The sequence below is a fragment of the Capricornis sumatraensis genome, chromosome 4 (assembly GCF_032405125.1).
Source record: "Capricornis sumatraensis isolate serow.1 chromosome 4, serow.2, whole genome shotgun sequence".
Classification (NCBI taxonomy): domain Eukaryota; kingdom Metazoa; phylum Chordata; class Mammalia; order Artiodactyla; family Bovidae; genus Capricornis; species Capricornis sumatraensis.
Genome location: NC_091072.1, coordinates 25,326,964 through 25,345,959, shown reverse-complemented (window position 1 = coordinate 25,345,959; position 18,996 = coordinate 25,326,964). Strand labels below are relative to the sequence as shown.

Sequence of the window (18,996 nt, the reverse complement as noted above, 5' to 3'; positions counted from 1 at the left end):
GTCACACATCTAATTATATGTCCATAATTTCTGGCTCAAAAAAAAATTACAAATAAAATAGATCCTTTCTGCTTTTGATGCAGGGTATTTACTGATCCTCTTAAGCCAATTACAGAATTCTTAGATTAGCAATTCCTGCCTTCAACTCTAACTTTGTTTGGGAGACACACACAGAAAAATACACAATACATTTCACATCAATCACTTCTGTTATTTACCAGCCGCAGCAGCAAGGGACTTTGGAATATTTGAAAATTCAACTCCAACCTCGAAGAATAAAATTTGCCAGCTGTGAGAATATCTAACAGAATATCCTAAAGGCTTAAAAACAATTAATTCCAAAGGTATGGTTCTAGAAAGTATTTTGGCAATTGTAAACAAACAGCCTTCCAAGGTGAGAACTTTTGTTATGTTTATTAAAAAAGGAGTATCCTTATTTTATAAACATATTTTGTAAGAGTAGCTCTTACAGGTTAGTAGAGAAAACCAGAGTCAGATTGACTTGTAAGAGCTCTATGAACTTAATTTTCCAAAAAGAAAGCTACCATTAAATCAAACACCATGCTCTTCTTTCCTGTTTAATACCATAAATTCTCACCTTTCTAAAGTTCTGAACAGCAGAACAATTGAGAAAAAGAACCAAGAACACCTGAGGTTCAATCAGCAACAGGCCTCTATAGCCAAACCGATTTTGCAATGGTTTTTTTCTTCTAACAATATACCTAACTTAAAACGATTCCATACTACAACTTGTTTAGAAAAAAATTAGTATAACACAAAAATGGCTCCTAGAATTAACCAATTTTAATATCTCAATATAATATATGAATAGTCTATTAAGATGTTGATATCTTTCCATTAAAATACATGCTGACACTCACGTAAATATAGTTGCATAATTCATATAAAGAGGCTGTTCTAATTTTTTAAAACCACTAGAGGTCACAGATACCTGCAATAAAAACAGCTGAAATAATCTGAATTGCAAAATATTTCTAAACTGACCACGCTGAAAATGAACAAAACGGAACAAAAACAACGCCAGCAGAACAAGCAAAATGACTTGAAGCTAATTCCTGAGTGTAGGAACAAGAAATTTCTCACAGTGAGAAATGAACCGACTGACAGTTACCAGCTGCGGGGAGCTGGGTTAGAATGAACAGGGTAAATCTATTAGAGACTTAAGAGGATTGAGTACGTTACTCCCAGAAGAGAACTCACTTATGAAAACTTTGTTTTCCCCTTCCTTTAGGGTTCAAAGTTTCTTTTCCAAATATAGTCCACTATTTGTGAAACTTGAATTGCGAAGGGTAATCTCCTTTTTAGCCAAGTATAGAATTTTAACAATTCGGCCAACGCGGCAAACAGGTGGGTAAAAGGAAAGGTTGGTAAGGAAGCCGGGCAAAGCAAGACATATTACAGACAAGACAGGAGACAGAGTGCAGTCGGCAGCGGTGTGTCAGAGGAGATGAGGGAAGTCGGAATTAGGGGAGCTGAGCAATGGTCGGGGCGGGCGGGTGGGAAGAGGGTCCCGGAAGAAATCCTGAACGTCGGTCAGGGATGGGAGAGCAAGCGTGAGACCCAGGACCAAGGGAGATATGTCCAAAAAAAGAAAAAAGAAAGCGCGGCAGCTGGCGGGAGTCGGCCTGAGGAGCTGCGAGTGTGGTTAGCACCAGCCCGCCCTCCCGCCCTACTTTCTTCCTCCGGTCGCAGAGGCAGCGGCCAGTCACCTGGAGTGTGAGTTCCGGAGGGACTCGATCAGGCGCTGCTTCTGCTGCTGGAGGCTGGTGAGACCACCGGGAGACCCAGCTGAGGAGGAGGAGGAGGCGCTCTTGGTCAGGGGGAAGAGCCAGCTCATCCTCCACGGGTCCCCGGGCCGCGGCCCCGAAGGCTCTGGCCTGCTTCTCCCAGCGGCTCAGCCCGGCGGTTCTCCACCGACAGAGGAGGAGCGGGCAGGGACAGCCCGGCCCAAGTGCTGGGCAGCCGCGTCTTCTCTAAGCCGGCCCGGCTGGGGGTCCTCGGGGCCGGGGGGGCATGCTGTTGTCAGTGCAGCAGCTGAAAAGGGAACTCGCCGCTCGAGACTGGCGGTCGGTCCTAACCTTCGCGGCCCTGACGCCCCAGCCAGCCAGCGAGCCAGCCCGACCGCTTTAACTCTCCACCGCCTCAGCCTCCGTCACCTGCGTGCCCCGCCCCCTCTGCGGATGGCGTCATCATCCGGCGCCCCTGCCCGGACGCGCGAGAAGCGACAGCGCAGCGCGGTGCGGCGAAGCTCCGGCTCCCCTTTCCCCCTTGCCGGGCGAGCGGTGTCTATGGGGCACCCGCTGCTGCCCCCGCCGCTACCGCCACCGCCGCTGCCGCCGCTGGGTGCTGTCTCTATGGCGAGAAGGAGGAGGAGGAGCGCGAGCTCAGCGACACAAGTAGATCTCGCGTCTACCTCAGACTTGGGGGGGGGGGGAGGGGCGGGTTGGGGAAGTAGGAAGGGGGCGGGAACGGCGAACCTGAGAGGGCGCGCGATGGCGCCAGCTGGAGCGCGGCGGGCGCTGGGACGGGCCGGGCGGCGGGTGGCGGGGGGGAAGGTAATTGGAGCTTGGGGGGTCTGTCGAGGGGGTGGCGCGGGGTGATGACGCGAAGGCTTTGTACCTGGGGCTTCAGTGGTGCGGGACGGAAATTGGGAGTGGAGGGTGGTGGCCTAGACCGTCAGCTCCTTGCAGTCCTTGCGGCGGGGCTTGGAGTCAATCGGGCTCCAGTCAGTGGTTATCAGCAGCCTTCGCGCTGGCTCTCTGCCAGGGAAGAGAGTTATCTATGACTTGAATGTGTCTGTACTGTCCTCGCGTTTCGTTGGGAACCCGCTGTTCGGAGTTGGCTACCTCCAGTAACGAGAAGGCCTCTGGTGCCTCTTCAGGTCTTCTGGAAGTGTAGTAGAGAGCGAGGTGGAGGAAAGCAATGTTCAACGACAGGGCCTTTCCAAATTGTGTGTGTGTGTCTGTGTGTGTGTAGCCGAGTGAAGAGGGTTATAAAGGGAGTAGCCCTTCCATCTTTGGTTTCTGTTCTTAGAGCACGCGAGGTTACATTTGTGACTGTAGAGTTATAAGAAGAGGTCACAACTCCTTTTTACACTTGTCTGTTACACGGTTTTTTCAAACTTGTGTGAAAAGCGAAAGAGGATCTGGAATTTCCCCGCTTAAGAACCAAAATGTTGGACTGTGCTGTTACCATGAAACCTGTGTTTGTAAGAAACGTGACGTGTGTTTGGTAACCAGGGAAAATGCTCGGATTTTTAGGAAATTAGAGTTTGAAATGCAGAGACTCTATCGCTTCCCTTCTTTCTCCCATCAGCAGTTACAGACATTGAAACAGTTTCTGTGGCTATTCTTTATTGCTCAGAAAGAACTTTTTAAAAGAAAAACATTATTTACCTTTGGCCCCTCCCATCTGACCTAAATAAATTCTGGTAAATTTTGTAGTTAAATCAGACTTTGAATGTTCAGTTAGGAATAAAAGCAAGTACTAATACTGCCTTTGCCCTAGTAACATCTGATCTTGTTACGTCTTTCAGTATGTCACTTTTCATGTTTACCTGAAAAGGGATGTCTTTATAAAGTTTTATTCAGAGAGTGAGTTGAATTCAGAGCAATTTTTTATTAATGGGAAGTTTTTAAAAATGATTAGTGTGTATGCAGAAAACACTTTTTACCTAACATTAGAACCAGGAAACCTGTGTTGTTCTTTTCCTCCTACTGATTAGTGGTGTGACTTTAGACAAGTCACATCCTAAACTTTGATTTTCTCATAAATCAAGGACCTCAAATAAATATCTCTTAGGTTTCTATCAACTCAATCATTCTGTGATTCAGATTCCTGGTATAACTGATTCTTATTTTGACAGGTACACAAATAAAGGATAAAGTATTTACGAAACAAATCTTCAATCAAGTATAACATTTTGATGCTTGGCAGCTAGACTCCTTGTGCCCTCACTATGCCAGCAGCAACTGTAGATCATAGCCAAAGAATTTGTGAAGTTTGGGCTTGCAACCTGGATGAAGAGATGAAGAAAATTCGTCAAGTTATCCGAAAATATAATTATGTTGCTATGGTATGCCTATGAGCAAAATCTTTAAAATAACCTTTTATGAAAGAGGATTTTAAAACATCTTGAATTCAACCCTTCTGCTTGATTTTTTTTCTAGGTATTTAATGAAAATAATTTTGTCAATGACCTCCCAACTAAAGACCACCAAGAACACACCAGTAATGTGACAAGTTGGGTTTCTTACTCATTGCATTGAGGGAAAATTCATTCTTAGAACCATGGGGTTATTTGCGTAAGCGAGTGTTAGAAAGACCTTCTAGGAACTGGGGTGTGTGGCAGTGGTTTTAGGAAGGGAGTGAAGAAGTGGGGCTCTGCTCTGAACTGTTGGGAAGCTGGGGTAATTCCACGATAGGATATCTTAATGAGTCTCAACTAGAATGAGAGAAGACTAGAGTGAGGCTAAAGCTGTAAAGAAGCAACAGTCACTTGTTATTTAAGATAGAAGGAGGTTTGATCATTTTTATGGTTTGGACAATGTGTTTTTGCATATGTTCAGTTATGATTACAGACTGGCCTTGTCTGATGTTATGGTGTGAAATTGTTTATATTCAGCAGAAGACCCATTAGGACCTAGCTGTGAATGCCAGGTCTGCTCCTAGCAACACTAAGGCCTGATACTAATACCAGATGGAGCTCCTAAATGTCTTTCTCAAACAAAAAAATTCAGATCTTCCATTGAAGCATTGTTGATCTGTAGTTTTTTGTTTGTTTTTTAATTACCAGTGGAATTCCGTGAACATACTGTGTTGTTAATCATTTCTAGTTTTGCATATACTGTTCACTCTGCCTAGCCTGTCTACTCAATTAATTTTTTTGCTTCTTGAGCACTGTCTGTTTTGACTTCTCTATGGTATTCTAGAATATTAGTTTTGAGAAGAAAGAGCTTAGTATCTTAATCATCCTTTCTCCCCCCAACACTTAGCATAATACATAGCATCCAATAAAGTGGTTGTTGAGTTTGACTGAATTTAGAAAAGTTTCCATTTCTCTCCTTTATAAGAATTGAAATTTAGGTTTTGTTCTTAGTTTCTTAATTTGAATTTTACTACTAAAATGATATGTTTATTTTCTTAGCATATTTAATATAAATAAATATGCTGCTTTGGGGAGGGGCAGGTTGGTTGGTTAAAAGATGAATATTTGAATGTACACAGATAATGTCCTATTTAATAGATGTATTTTCTTATCCATAATTAGAATGAAGTTATTTTTTACGGTAGAAATTAATAGTGATCATTTATTTCTCAAATGAAAGCAGTGACAACTTTAGATATGTGATAGCTTTCTACAAGAATGAGTGGTGGCATGCTGTCTTTAAGGGTATGTTTTCTCTGGAGTGTAGAGAGTACTGTTTTAGGCCAAAAAAGTAGGAGGGTTTTGGTATTTATCTAAATACTTACTTCAGAAAAGCAATTAAAAAGTATGGTACATTTTCTAGTCTTTTTAATCGTCTTCATTGGTTTTAATATTACAATACTGCGAGCATAGTTTCACATACTTGTTGAAAAACATGAATTTGTAATTTTCTTCTTCTTCCTCAGGAATAGAGTACTTAGTTACATTTATTATGTGTACATTATACATGGTAATTTTTTCCTGATATGATATTTAAAGTAAGAGGAAGTCATTAAGTTTGTGGTTTTATGGTTTTAAAAAGTAATACTCTTCCTAGTTAAAAGGTACATTGTAATTGAACATGAATTGTGTAGAATATCACCCCTAACAGGATTCTTCAATGTGTACTCAAAATTAATTATTCTAGGAATTTTTGGATTGTGGTTTCAACCATTTAGTAAGTAATGACCCTTAAAACTATTTTACAGGACACCGAGTTTCCAGGCGTGGTTGCAAGACCCATTGGAGAATTCAGGAGTAATGCTGACTATCAGTACCAACTGTTGCGGTGTAATGTAGACTTGTTGAAGATAATTCAGCTAGGACTGACATTTATGAATGAGCAAGGAGAATACCCACCAGGAACTTCAACTTGGCAGTTTAACTTTAAATTTAATTTGACGTAAGTAGGAAATAAATTTAACCCAAACTTGTTTTTTTTAGTTTAATTTTAGAAATTAATTTCCATCAGGTACAACAAATGAAATTTGGTATCGCTACCCTGGAAATATTTAAAACCTAAAATTTCAAAACTTTGTTTCTTCTTTTTATTATGGGACAAAAAAAATCAGGATAAAGACTTAAATGCTGAAACTTTTGAGTTTTAGAGCTGTTATTTTAAAAGCATAACTGCCACTATTTTGAAATTTGGAAAACTGGGTTTTGAAAATATTTCTTGATAGAAAAAAGATAACTTTACAACATTAATTTTTCTTTCAAACTTTGTGTGCAATTTGAAATATATATGTCTTTGTTGTAAAAGTTATCCTTCTCATGAAGAGATTGTTATCATGGTTATAGTCCATTGTGTGAATAGAAGGCTCATCAGAGGTGATAATAAGATCATTCCTAGAAACTTGGGTGCATTTTCCTTTCAAATCAGTTATTGCGTCAGCCCAGCCCACAGAACCTCTTACAGGTTACATATGGGAGAAGTATTTAGTATCCTCAAGCCTGGTGTTTCTTTTAGGAAACAATTTGGAATCTGAATTCTAACTCAAGTCCTGGGTCACAACCCAGTTTCTTTACTTACAGTACTTCTGTATAATTGGTAAGAGTAGTCTTGATAGCTTAGGGAAGTTTCCAGTGTTTTTGGGTGAGGGCAGATTGTTTACAAACTGACTGTAAGATGGGGAAATGCTGAATACATTCTGAGTATGTTACTATTCTGCAGTATCCTTCTGTTTGACAGTCTCTGCTTGTTTCATATGATCTTACATCCAATTTGCAAAATAGTAAATGAAGCTGTAGGACAATTAATGGTGGTGGTGGTGGTGGTCAGTCCCTTAAGTCTTGTTCAACTCATTGTGACCCCCACGGACTATAGCCCACCAGGCTCCTCTATCTGTGAAAGTCTCTAGGCAAGAATACCGGAGTGGGTAGCCATTCGCTTCTCCAGGGATTTCTTCCTGATCCAGGGATCAAACCCAGGTTTCCTATATTGCAAGCGAATTCTTTATCATCTGAGCCACTAGAGAAGCCCCAATTGATGGTAGTGCCATTTAAGGACCTCTGTTCTCTGTAGTGTGATGCTTAGCATATGTAAGATCTAAAAACAAGCAGGGCTGATGAGCTTAGAGGATAGTGTTATCAGTGGTGTAATAGTATGGCTTCTAATTGCATTATGTTTAGCCTGACTCTGTTTCACTCTGTTGGATTTAATAATATACTCTCCAGAACTTTGTCAAGGGTGAAAGGTACTTATCTCTATTTAGACTGATTAAACGTTTTATAAGTTCTTTAATTCTGAAAATTCCCTTTTATCTTTTTCCTGAAAGGTAACCCTTTTTAAAATCGGTTCTCTACCATTTCATTTGCTCTATATTGCTTTTTTCCCAAGCTGATCATCAGATCCTTGTTCTGTACTAAGGTAGTGCTATGATCTCAGTATGTGAGTAGTAGGTGACCTATCAGGGTCTCAGTTTTGGTAAAATAGACATTTTTCCTTTCTAGAAACATCTTTGGTCTTATAACAACTGCTTTGTTATTGTATTTTCTGAAAGACTTTTTTTTTTCTCGTACATTTTTTCTCATACAGCAAAACTCATGCTGTAGTTTTATTGCCATTCATCCTAATGTTAATATCTTGAGAGATCTTTAAGGATGTAGTGAAAAATATTATTTAGTAGAAAGGGTCAGTTGGAAAATAAAACCGGTTCTACCTAATGTGGAGAAAGAGCACCATGAATCTTGGATATTTTGAAGAAAGGTGAAAATTGACTTTTATCGAGTTCCTAGAATGGATGTCTCAGCAGCGGTGCTAGGTCCCAGGGACATAATGTTGAGGAAAGTTGGTCATGGTCATTATAACTCTTCTGTCTGCTTTCTGTTGCTGAACTCCAAGAATTAGAACTGTTAGGTACTGATCAGTGTTTGGGAATTTGCTCTAAAGTGAATTTGGACTTGATACATACATGAAAAGTAAAGTAGAATATGATATTTGATCATGAAACACCAGAGTACTCACCCAGGTCTCTCTCCTGGAGATGGCGATGCAGTATGTCCAGGTGTGGCACTTGTGAATCCATATTATTGACAAGTTAATCTGAGTGATTATTATCATTGGGCAAGTTTGGGAAATACTGATTTAAATAGTGCAGTACTCCCTGGTAATATAACATTGAACAAAACAGACAAAAATCATTGCCCTCTTCAAGCTTAAATTGATTAAGAGAGAGATCGTAAAAGTAAAGTGAGCATATGGCCCAGAATAATGTGAGCCTGGAGAAGGAGTCTCTTATGCCTTTGGTTGGTTATAGTTGCTAGAGCATGTCTCTTAGTGAGCATCTGGGCGTGATGAGTGAGATTCTACTTGTTTAAAGTACATGTTTTAGTATAACAAGGACAGTAATATCTGTTGTGTAATTGAAAAAACTTGTATTGGGTTTATTCAGATATCCTTTTGAAAGAGTTTTCTGGCATAATTTTCCAGGGAATTTTGACTTAAGATTAATTGTTGCAATTCCTGTTTTTAAATATTTCATTTGCTAGTTTTATTACTTTTCAAAGGCAATATTCCTTTTGGCTTAGTTTTATTAAAGCTTTTATAGAGCTTTCTTTTGCTAAGTGGTAGAAATCAGTATTCTCACAATTTTCAAAGTAAATAGAAACATCCAGTGGGCACTGCATGAAATACTTTCCATTCTCAGAAACATACCTTTATTTTGATCACTTTTTTGATTTAATATAGTATTTTGGATACCTGTGTGCTTGTGCTTGGATATTAAAGATGGTTTTCTTTTTGGCTTAAGTAAAATCTTGAAAGATTGGTTTATATTTAGATTTCCTGGCTTGATTTTTGAGAAGTAATCTTCTAGGAGTAAGGCTGTTAGAAGGAGAAATTAATGCTGCTCCAGCAGAGTCTTTGATTTTAAACAGCTGACTGCTGATTGGAACTGTTTGAGAGGCTCATGGTAGTGAGAGGAAGCAACTCCTCCTTCTTTAAGACAGACTGTGGTTTAACGCTGGCACAGCAGGAGTTTTCCCTTCAATCTCTCTCCCTTCTCTCTGCTGAGAACCTGGGAGATAGACACAGGCTTCACCACTGTGGCTGCAGCTCTGTTTGGCAGCATTAAAATGGCTGCTGAGACTGAAAGCCCGGATAAGAACATGTCTGTTACTCTGTGGTGGTAGCTACGGTGAGTAGAAGACCCTTTTTTTGGTTTGAACCCAGTTAAATTTACTTAATTTGTGAAAGGCTAATGAGATGGATAGTAAAGATTAAAATCTCACCATTGGACTGTTTCAAATGATAATTTGCTGTATGAACATTCTTCTAAAATTAAGTTGACCTTTGTATTTCAGTCTCATTTACCTTCCGTATATATGAAATGTTGGAACAAATGGACTCAGGCCCATTCTCTCTTGATATTTCTGGCACTGTAGTTGTAGATGTCACTGGGAGAAACATAGTTTGAAATATGGCACTTTTGAATGTTGTCTTTCTTTTTCTCCTGCCAGGGAGGACATGTATGCCCAAGACTCTATAGAGCTGCTCACAACATCTGGTATCCAGTTTAAAAAACATGAGGAGGAAGGAATTGAGACCCAGTACTTTGCAGAACTTCTTATGACATCAGGAGTAGTCCTCTGTGAAGGGGTCAAATGGTTATCATTTCATAGGTAAAAGATTGCATTGCAAATGGTATTTGTGTTACCATTTTCTAGCTGCTTCACACTTGGCTTGGGTCATGGTGTCAGCATTTCAGGCTTAGTTCAGCAGAGAATTGGCTGCCATATAGCTCAACAGGCTAATGTTGGTCTCCTTAAAGGTTCATTTAATGATGTGGGATCCATTTCAGACTAAGGGAGACAGTATTGCATAGTGGAAAGAGTGGAGGCTGAAAAAACAGACCTTGGTTTAAGTCCAGCAACGCCATTTGGAATCTGTGTTATTACATAGGTTTATTTATTTAATAAATAGAGTTAACATTTCTAAGCCTTAGAATGAAAACATTTATCCATCAAAAAAACAGTTGTTATCTACCGTATGTCAAGCAGTTTGATAAGATTCTAGGAATTAAGTTACAAAATAGGCTATAATCTCTGATTTTATTGTTTATATCTTGATATTCCTTATGGTTTTCAATGTTAAAGCTTTTTTCCCGCTTTTTTTAAAGTAAGAAGTAAAACTCTAAACACTGAATAGAAATTTTATATGTACTCTCACTTTAAAAGGTATGTTAAATAGCCTTTCTCATCAAATATTTAAGTCCCAACTATGTGTCTTAAGGGAAAAAAAATTTGAAGATGTGACATCTGCCCTTTAAAGAAGTGGAGAAAACAGTACATGTGCTTTAAATGGTGGTACAGAAAACAGCTTGTCTGAAAAATCTGTGGGAGTGGGGCTCTTGGGGGAAGGCATCCTGTGCGAGATCTTAAGGAAAGATTGACAGGGAAGAGAAGGGGTGTGATTGTGGGATGGAGTGCAGGGAGGTATAAAGCTGTGAAAAAGCCAGACAGTAGGGACAGGATCTTGATTTGAGTATGTGGGAGTTGGCTTTTTGTTCTCTAGATACTAGTTCTCAGCCTTTACTTGCTTCACTTCTTTCATGTACAACATTCCCACTAGTATCTCTGAGGGATTGAGATAGGAACAAAATTTAGAGGGAAGAGAGTATTTCTTTATAACATTACTTAAGTGAAAATACTTTGGTAGGGAATTACTGTTTGGGTTTTTGAAATGTATGATTGTATTATATAAATGATGGGAAGATAGGCATTATTTTGTCTTCTGAGTGCCAGTTTTTCTGCTGTCTTTGACATTTTTGCCAAGTCTCCTTTCATCTCTATTTTTTGAGACATCTGCTGTGGACAGTTTGATTTTAGAGAGTTCTCTATTGAAGGATCTGCTAAATAGTAGTTCAATGACTACAGCCCTAGGATAGTTATAGAGATTTGTATACTAACATTCCTGATAGATGATATGACAGGTTCTTATCACTGTCTGTGAATGATGGCATTTCCTCATTATAACTGTAAATGTGTTTATTTTCTCTGTTCTTTTGTGCATTTTTTCTGGTTCCTTTCTTTTTTCCTCTCTCCTTTACGGTGTGACTCACTTAAAAGTTGTATTGAAAAAAAATGTTTTTTTCACTTCTATGGTTTTTATGATCCCTCTTCTGTATTCTTTAACCCTTTCATAGTGGTTATGACTTTGGCTACTTAATCAAAATCCTGACCAACTCTAACTTGCCTGAAGAAGAACTTGACTTCTTTGAGATCCTTCGATTGTTTTTTCCTGTCATTTATGATGTGAAGTACCTCATGAAGAGCTGCAAAAATCTCAAAGTAAGTCTTTAAATGGTTTTATTTGTAATCAACACGCTATTCAGAGCGGGTAACTGACTTAAAGGATGCTGGGTTGGATGTTGATTTAAATCTTATTTTTAAGTTTTATATTAAATGCACATTATCTGATTATACATTGTCATCTGATTCCTTTTTTGCATAAAAAAGTTTATAAGAAATCCTTATTCAAGGCTTCATTATATATTTGCAGAATAAGCTTTAGCAAGGTTCAAACCAAAGATCATATTCTTGTCATTCTTTTGCCACGTTGAACATGAACTAGCACAGAATCTGAGAGTCTGACACAGAAATGCAACTTCTCCCTGTCTCCCAACACAGCATCTTCCCGTGTAGGAGGAAGTCTCGGGACCAGCAGTGTGCAGCTAGAGTCAGTCATGTAGCAAAAAGAGTTTCCCCTTCAGCTTATCTTGGTGAGAGGTTATATTCTCAGGTTTAGTCATAGGGTCATGTTCCTATAAAGGGATTTTTTTCTTTTCTTTTTTTTTTCCTCCTCGCTACCAACCCATGGACATCATCTTGTTAGTAAATGCTGGTAATTGGGTATATCCTATCTAAACAGCAGCTTACATTCTGATGCTTATTACCATGTGTGTAATGATTTGTTACTTCTAAGCATTAATTCTTTCCAAAAGAAAGTGTCTTTATCAGGAAAAGTGCTCTTAGTTTTGGAGTGAATTCACTGATAGGGGTACAGACACCTAAAGAACATAGTGGTTTTATTTTTTCAGGTATGTTTGTGCTTAAGCTGTAACTCAAGAAAAACATTTACATATAAGTTGTTGCTTCATAGAACCTACATCAAGGCTGATCAAGTTTGCTCCTCCCCAGCTTTTTAGAAGTGCAAGGAGTCATACTTTTAGGAGATGGTGAAAACTTTAAGAGTTTTACTTTTATGTAGGAAGAAATAATTTAGGAATTGACTTAAGGAAGCTTTGCTTTTGACAGATGAACTGAAAATCCTAAGAGAAACAGTCTTTGGGCTGAAGTTTCCTTACCTCATTACAGGATATAGCATACAATTTGGGAAGTTTTTAAGAAATACTACTTCATGTTTGTAGTACCAAAGAAAAGCAGAATTCTGTGCAATCTGATTAGACTTCTTCTGTGACTCAGGTGAACTTACAGTAGGCTGTCCTCGTGTCTCTAGACAGCATATCCCTTGAAAGAATTGCATGCTGAGAAGCCAGGGCCTAAATATTTTTATCTGGCTGTGGAAATACGCTTTTTAAATTTGACATGTCTGAATAGTGACAGTTTGGGCGAACAGAGAACCAAATTATTATTGATTATGAGTATGCTGTTGAAAATTTTCTGAGCATATTAGACATTCTGAATATGCCCTGAGTAACTGGCAGTGTTAAAATTTAGGTTGATGACAAAGGTACTTTCTGACGTATAGTCAGCCATACTGAATGCCTACTCTGTTGCTCTCCTGAGCAGCTGCTAATGATACCTGATCCTTGTGCTGTTTTTAGCCCTGAAGCAATGGCTGTGCAAAGCACTGTTGCAAGCTGTGACGTAGAAAAGGGCTAGTTTGCTGGTAGAGGCCTTAACAGTTTAGAGAGAAATTTCTTTGTGTGCATTTTGTCATTCGTCCTGATGTTTGTTTCTTTGCTTTCTCTTCTCCTATTTCCCCCTCTTTATTCTCCTTCCCTCTTTCCTTCTCTCTTTATTCTTTCCCTTCCTTTCTTTCAATCTCATTATCTTTCCTTTCTAATCCTAGCAGTATTTACACAGGTGGGTGTTTAGCAGACCCTTCTAAAGGGTTATATTCTCATAACAACATACTCTTTTTCTTTTTATCTAACAAAAACTAGTCAAGGATTGATTAGTCATAACAGCTTTGTTTTGTGCAAATTATTTAGATGAAGCTATTTAGAGATATTTAGATGAAACTTTTTATATGAAGCTTAAGAAAATTTATAAAGTACCTGCCTACAGTCCATTTTATAAGAATTGATGGATGGAGAGATGGCCTGTGAGTGTACTCTGTAAACGTTAGCCTGTGTTACCTTGTATATGATCTGCTGCCCCCATATCTTGAGGGAAATTACTTGCCATCACATGCCTTAAAGGGTATGATGAAGATAAAATTCCCCAATTAAGATCTAATTTTCTATTGAATTATAAACATCTCCCACATTCAACAAATGCATCAGTGATTCACATTCTCTTATTTTCTGCTGATCTTCATAAGGTCCATCTTTACTGAAACTCATTGCTGTTTTGATCATTGTCTATGTTATATAATTTTTGAATCCAGATGTTGCAATGTTTTTCTTTTGACAAGCAATTTTTCTTTCTTGTAGGGTGGTTTACAGGAAGTTGCTGAACAGTTAGAGCTGGAACGGATAGGACCACAGCATCAGGCAGGATCTGACTCATTGCTCACAGGAATGGCCTTTTTCAAAATGAGAGAAGTATGAAGACATCAGTGCCTTTTTCTCAGTTGGTTGTTAGGTTGAGAACATTAAAATATAATGGCAAAAGTTTCAGGGGCAATAAGTACATATTAAGTGAAGATATAATTACAGTTGCCATCTAAGTTATATCTACCACACTTGAATGAAAGTAATCAAAAATTAGTCATCTTGAAATGCAGTTCAGAAGGAAAAAAAGAAAATAAGTTCTTAGTAGAATATGAAACTTAAACTACCTTAGAAATTATGTAGGTCCAACCATATTATTTCTTAGATGAGGAAGCCGAGGCTAGAGGCAGTAGCGTTCATCCAGGGTTATACACATTAATAGGGGAACTCCAGAGTACTTCCTGTTAATCACATTAGTGTTGCTTCTGTCAAGTCAAGGAATCCATATAATTAAGTTTTCCCTGGCACTGTCTTTTCTTAGGTATTAAACTGTTGCTGTACTTCAGTACTTTGAGGATTTACAGAGTAGGACTCATGCTGTTTAGTTGATTCTTACAAAGAGGTTTTGAATTCTAAAGAGGTTAAATAAATCTAAAATAGTAGGTAAATCAAAAATCATGTTGGGCAGACATTCCTTAAGAGGCAAAAGGCAGAGATAAGTTCTTCAAGTATAAAGAAGTCAGCTACAGAAAAATGAAATTTAATGAATCCAAGTCTACTCTTGGGTTAAGTGATGGGCACAGGTGTACTTAATAGACAAATGGAAAGAAAAGAAAGCCAGTTATGTGAAAACAGTGGACATTTTTGCTTACAAAAACGTTTTCCTTTTTGCAAAATACTGTAGAATTCTTTAGAGTATATCCTGTTAGACATTAAAGAAATGACTGAGGATAATTCTGGGAATTTAGAGCTTTTTGTAGAAATGTATTAATAATACGTGTAATAGGAAGCATATAGCTATTTTGCCAAGTGGTATTGATTCAGAAGTGATTTGGACTGTATTCCTGACAAGTAAATATTTTGTTTTGTATGTTTTCATAGTGCTCCATTAGAGAATTAAAAGACAACCTTTTGCATTCTCAGCTTTGCACTTAAAAATATGCCTTGATAGTTTGGTTAACGGTGGATTCTCTGCTATTAATTTGTTATCTTTATTTTTCTTGGTTTTATTGAGGATAATAACCTGATGTGAATTTTCAGATTTTGCTGTCCAGACATGTTTGGGGGTTTGTTTTTAGCCGAAAGTCTTGGCCTTTCACATAGACTTAAGGCTATTTATAAACCTTAGCCCCTTCTCCAACCCATTATTGGCTATTTTTATTCATTCTCATGATTAAGTATTATTAAATTAATGGATGAAAAATGCCTGCCATTTTTCCATTTATTACAGATTCTCATAAAATGGTCTGAGTGTTAATAGGAAAGGCACTGTGTTTACGTAGTGTTTGGTAGTCTTTTTCTTTGATTTCTTTTGAACTCTGTACTTCTTAAGAACATCAGTCTTATATGTTTAATTTAAATGTGTGGCTTCAGAGGAGCACCATAGATAAGAGCTGTCATAGTTAAGGAATAATCAGTACTTACATTGCTGAAATATAAATTACCAGTCGTACCTTTTGGTTAAAATTATCTTTTTTTTTTCTTCCAAAATTCCTTTTTAGATGTTCTTTGAAGATCATATTGATGATGCCAAATATTGTGGTCATTTGTATGGCCTTGGTTCTGGTTCATCCTATGTACAGAATGGCACAGGGAATGCATATGAAGAGGAAGCCAGCAAGCAGTCATGACATGAAATAGTTCTCTTATTTTTATTTTATTTGAGATACACACATGCTTGTATATAGGTTTTATCTCTGGTTGAATCCCTTGGACAGTAGACATTACTTTTTTTTTTTCTTCATAGCTTATTTTTCTGCCTCTCAGCACTAAGTATCTACCATTCCTATCTCAGATCTTAATAAATAGAAAAGTATTCAGGTTCAATCCGGCCTTAAATACACTTGTTAGTAGGAGTGTGTGAGTGGGGAAAGCTAGACGGTATTGAATACTTTGATAAACTTCACCTACTTGAGCTTGGTTTGTTTTTTCCCATTCCTAAATTAACTAGCACTGACTGTAATTTATTTCCCTGTTTCATGTCTCCCTTCCATTCTGCAGGAGTTTTAGCTATTTGAGATTGTGGACCATCAATTTTGCACTTTAGAGAGTGATTCTGACTCAAATCCTCTGTTTATCAGCAGTTTTGGTTTTCCTTGCTCTTAGCTGGAAAAATGACCATCTGCCAACTTTTACCATATTTACTTGTTTTTGACCCATGGAATATAGCACATGCACTGTGCAAATGGTTGAATCAGCAGGACAACAAAAAAGAAAAGACAAAAAACTACTGAGGAGCTTAGTAACTGCTGTTTCTGTGCATAGTAGTTAACCTTCCAAGCACATCTAGTGTCTGTCAGTTTCTAATTGGCATGTGTGTAGGCTGCTCTGTGACTGAAGTGTTTTTCAAACCAGCTTTACACCCTTCAGGAAAAATCCTTTGTGATTGGACATTTAATGTCTGCCGGGAGACTGGTACCCAAGATGTTAAAGCTGCAGTTATTTTATGATAGCACACTTCCCTTATCTGCTTCTTTTTATTCCATCTCTGTTTACCCTTATTTTAAAAAATTTTATAGCCATATTTACAATGCTCTTGATTTGTTGATTCCACAAATCAATTTCATTCAAATCCAAAGATTGCCAAGTCTTTAGGTATATTTTGTACCAAATTAAATTACAAAAAAATTCGAGCTTTCATAGTTGCTACAAAGATAAATAATGGAGAAATTTGGTGCAAAACAACATAATACAAAATTATATATTTATTAGCTATATACAGTATAGCTAATAAAACTACCTGAGGAGTGTAATGCTTGTTTATTTTTTTGTGTATATCTTTGCAATCTATTTTATATATATTGACAAAAGAGACTGTGAAATATTTAGCCATGTGGAATATGTGACCAGACCAGAGCATGCGTAGGAAGGCATTTTGGTAATAATTAACTGCCCTGAAGTGACGGACTACAAGTTATGATGTGTGTCATCTGCACTTCAATCAGTAATATTAGCAAATCTCCAAATGTTAGCCACATTAGTTTGTTTCCCTTGTACATTCTTTATTCATGATACTTCAATGCTGTAACTGGGTGGTCCTTTTTAAACAAAACATTTGCAAAACAGAGGGATTATTTGTTTTTAAAGCTTTTGTAAATAAAGGCTTCAGAAATGTTTTCTTATATATGTTGGTGACTGGTAATTTTGTTTTAAAAATATTTGGGATATTGTGTTTTTTTGTTTTTAAGTTTTGGCAACTGAACAGAACTCAGTAATTTTGTTTACTACATGATTTTTAATGTCTTAATTGAAAAAAATCAACCTGAGCCTTCTACAGGACAACAGTGTTCACTTATTTTTTTTATGCATACCTCTACCAAATGTTAAGACTTGACTTCTGACTCCCCTTTCCAGGGATGCATTTATTCTGAAAGACAAAAGTAAATGCACTTGATCTTACTGTGGCTTCCTTTTAAAGTCAATACAGCAGGTATCTAATTGGTTTCTTTTTCTTTTGATCTTCACTTCCTTAAAAAAATAATTACAAAGATTGCCTTTTGAATAGCCATGTAGTTTGTGGAATTTCATAGTTTGTATCAGTTTTGGTTTCAAGAATTAATACATTTTATAACTTCTAAAAGAATAATAATATAACCCTCACTAAATATAGCTTTTGGATCAAAGATATTTGCTTGATCACTTTTTAATGTTCCTAAGACATTAATTCTGGACTCACCATATTCTGTTAAGTCTACTAGAGCAAGAGTCAGCAAATTACGGCCCATCAGCCAAAACCAGCCTGCTGCCTGATTTTCTCTGGCCAGTGACATGAGAATGGATTTTATAGTTTTTAACGGTTGGGGACAAAAAGAATATTTCTTGATGTGTGAAAATTATATGAAATTCAACATTTAGCATCCATAAATAAAGGTTATTGGATTGTATCCACATTCATTTATGCGCTGTCTGTGGCCATCTTTCCACTTTAGAGGGAAAGTTGAGTGGCTGCTACAGAAACTGCCCAGGGCAGTCTTAACATTTCACATTTTTGCCTGGTTTGCTACAAATCAGTGATAGAGATGATGACCCGACAGCAATTGTTATGCCATGTGAATCTCTGTACCATACATTTTATTATTTTTTTAGGTTACCAATTCATACCCACTGTGTCAAAACAAGAAAAGTGCACTTTGAATGGTGTGCTTTTAAGGCACATTGGAGTGTGGATTATATTATCAGATTACAGTCAACTGTGACACTGTAACTGCCTTAAAAATATATATATATATGTTGACATAACCAGACTAAACATTCATCACAATATTCCCAACTCATGGGACAGCAACAGAATTAGAATTAAAACTTTTAAAATGGCGTATCTTGCAACAGCAGAAGTTTCTTCACGAAAATAAAGCTGCAACCAAAGTATGTTTACAAGTGACCCACTTCTTAGCTAAGCAAAGCCGTTTACTGATGGTGAGTTATATATCATGTCTGAATGCAGTAGCCCAAAGAAATACATCCAGAGAAAAGACTGACAGCTTTCTGATGAGAAGAGTTACTTGAAGAGTGCGACACACTGTCAGCAGTTAACTGTGGCAAACAAGACATGATTTTGAGTGTTTTTCTTAATGAGTCAGATGTTATCAGTACTGCCCAGCTGTTCTTCACTTTTGAGAAATCTGTGCTGAGTTTCAAGTAACCAAAGAATTAGTTTGTATTAAGAGTCCGGAATAACTACAGGTAAGAATATTTCACACAAGTAGAGAGATCACTAAGTTGGTACAAACTGAAGTGGAATGGTATAACTGATGGTGGTAAAAGAAGCATGGAGCAAGAAAAAGTTGATCAAATCTAAACACTTGTGACAATGTAAGGTGTTTGGTGGGGACCCATTTCACTTGTGTCATACACCTCTTTTTTCTAACAAGAACAGTGTTTATTAATGGCTGGTGTCTTAAATCCCTGCAAAGACCATGTAGCAAAAGCATAAACAAACCAAAAGACCAT

General features: G+C 37.7%; 2 protein-coding genes across 2 annotated transcripts in view; one reads left to right on the top strand and one right to left on the bottom strand.

Moving 5' to 3' along the window:
* VPS37A (VPS37A subunit of ESCRT-I) overlaps positions 1 to 2,125 on the bottom strand; it is a 37,020-nt gene extending 34,895 nt beyond the window's left edge. Inside the window, exon 1 of the mRNA XM_068969665.1 lies at positions 1,731 to 2,125. Coding sequence (XP_068825766.1) covers positions 1,731 to 1,858 — 128 coding nt within the window. The 5' untranslated portion in view covers positions 1,859 to 2,125. The remainder of the gene's footprint in view (positions 1 to 1,730) is intronic.
* A 136-nt stretch (positions 2,126 to 2,261) lies between these two features.
* On the top strand, positions 2,262 to 17,789 carry CNOT7 (CCR4-NOT transcription complex subunit 7). Its single transcript, XM_068970206.1, has 7 exons — positions 2,262 to 2,417; positions 3,887 to 4,096; positions 5,917 to 6,110; positions 9,668 to 9,829; positions 11,353 to 11,497; positions 13,828 to 13,938; positions 15,549 to 17,789. The coding sequence occupies exons 2-7, from the start codon at positions 3,980 to 3,982 to the stop codon at positions 15,675 to 15,677; spliced, it is 858 nt and encodes a 285-aa protein (XP_068826307.1). The 5' UTR covers positions 2,262 to 2,417; positions 3,887 to 3,979; the 3' UTR covers positions 15,678 to 17,789.
* Positions 17,790 to 18,996: the final 1,207 nt, after the last annotated feature.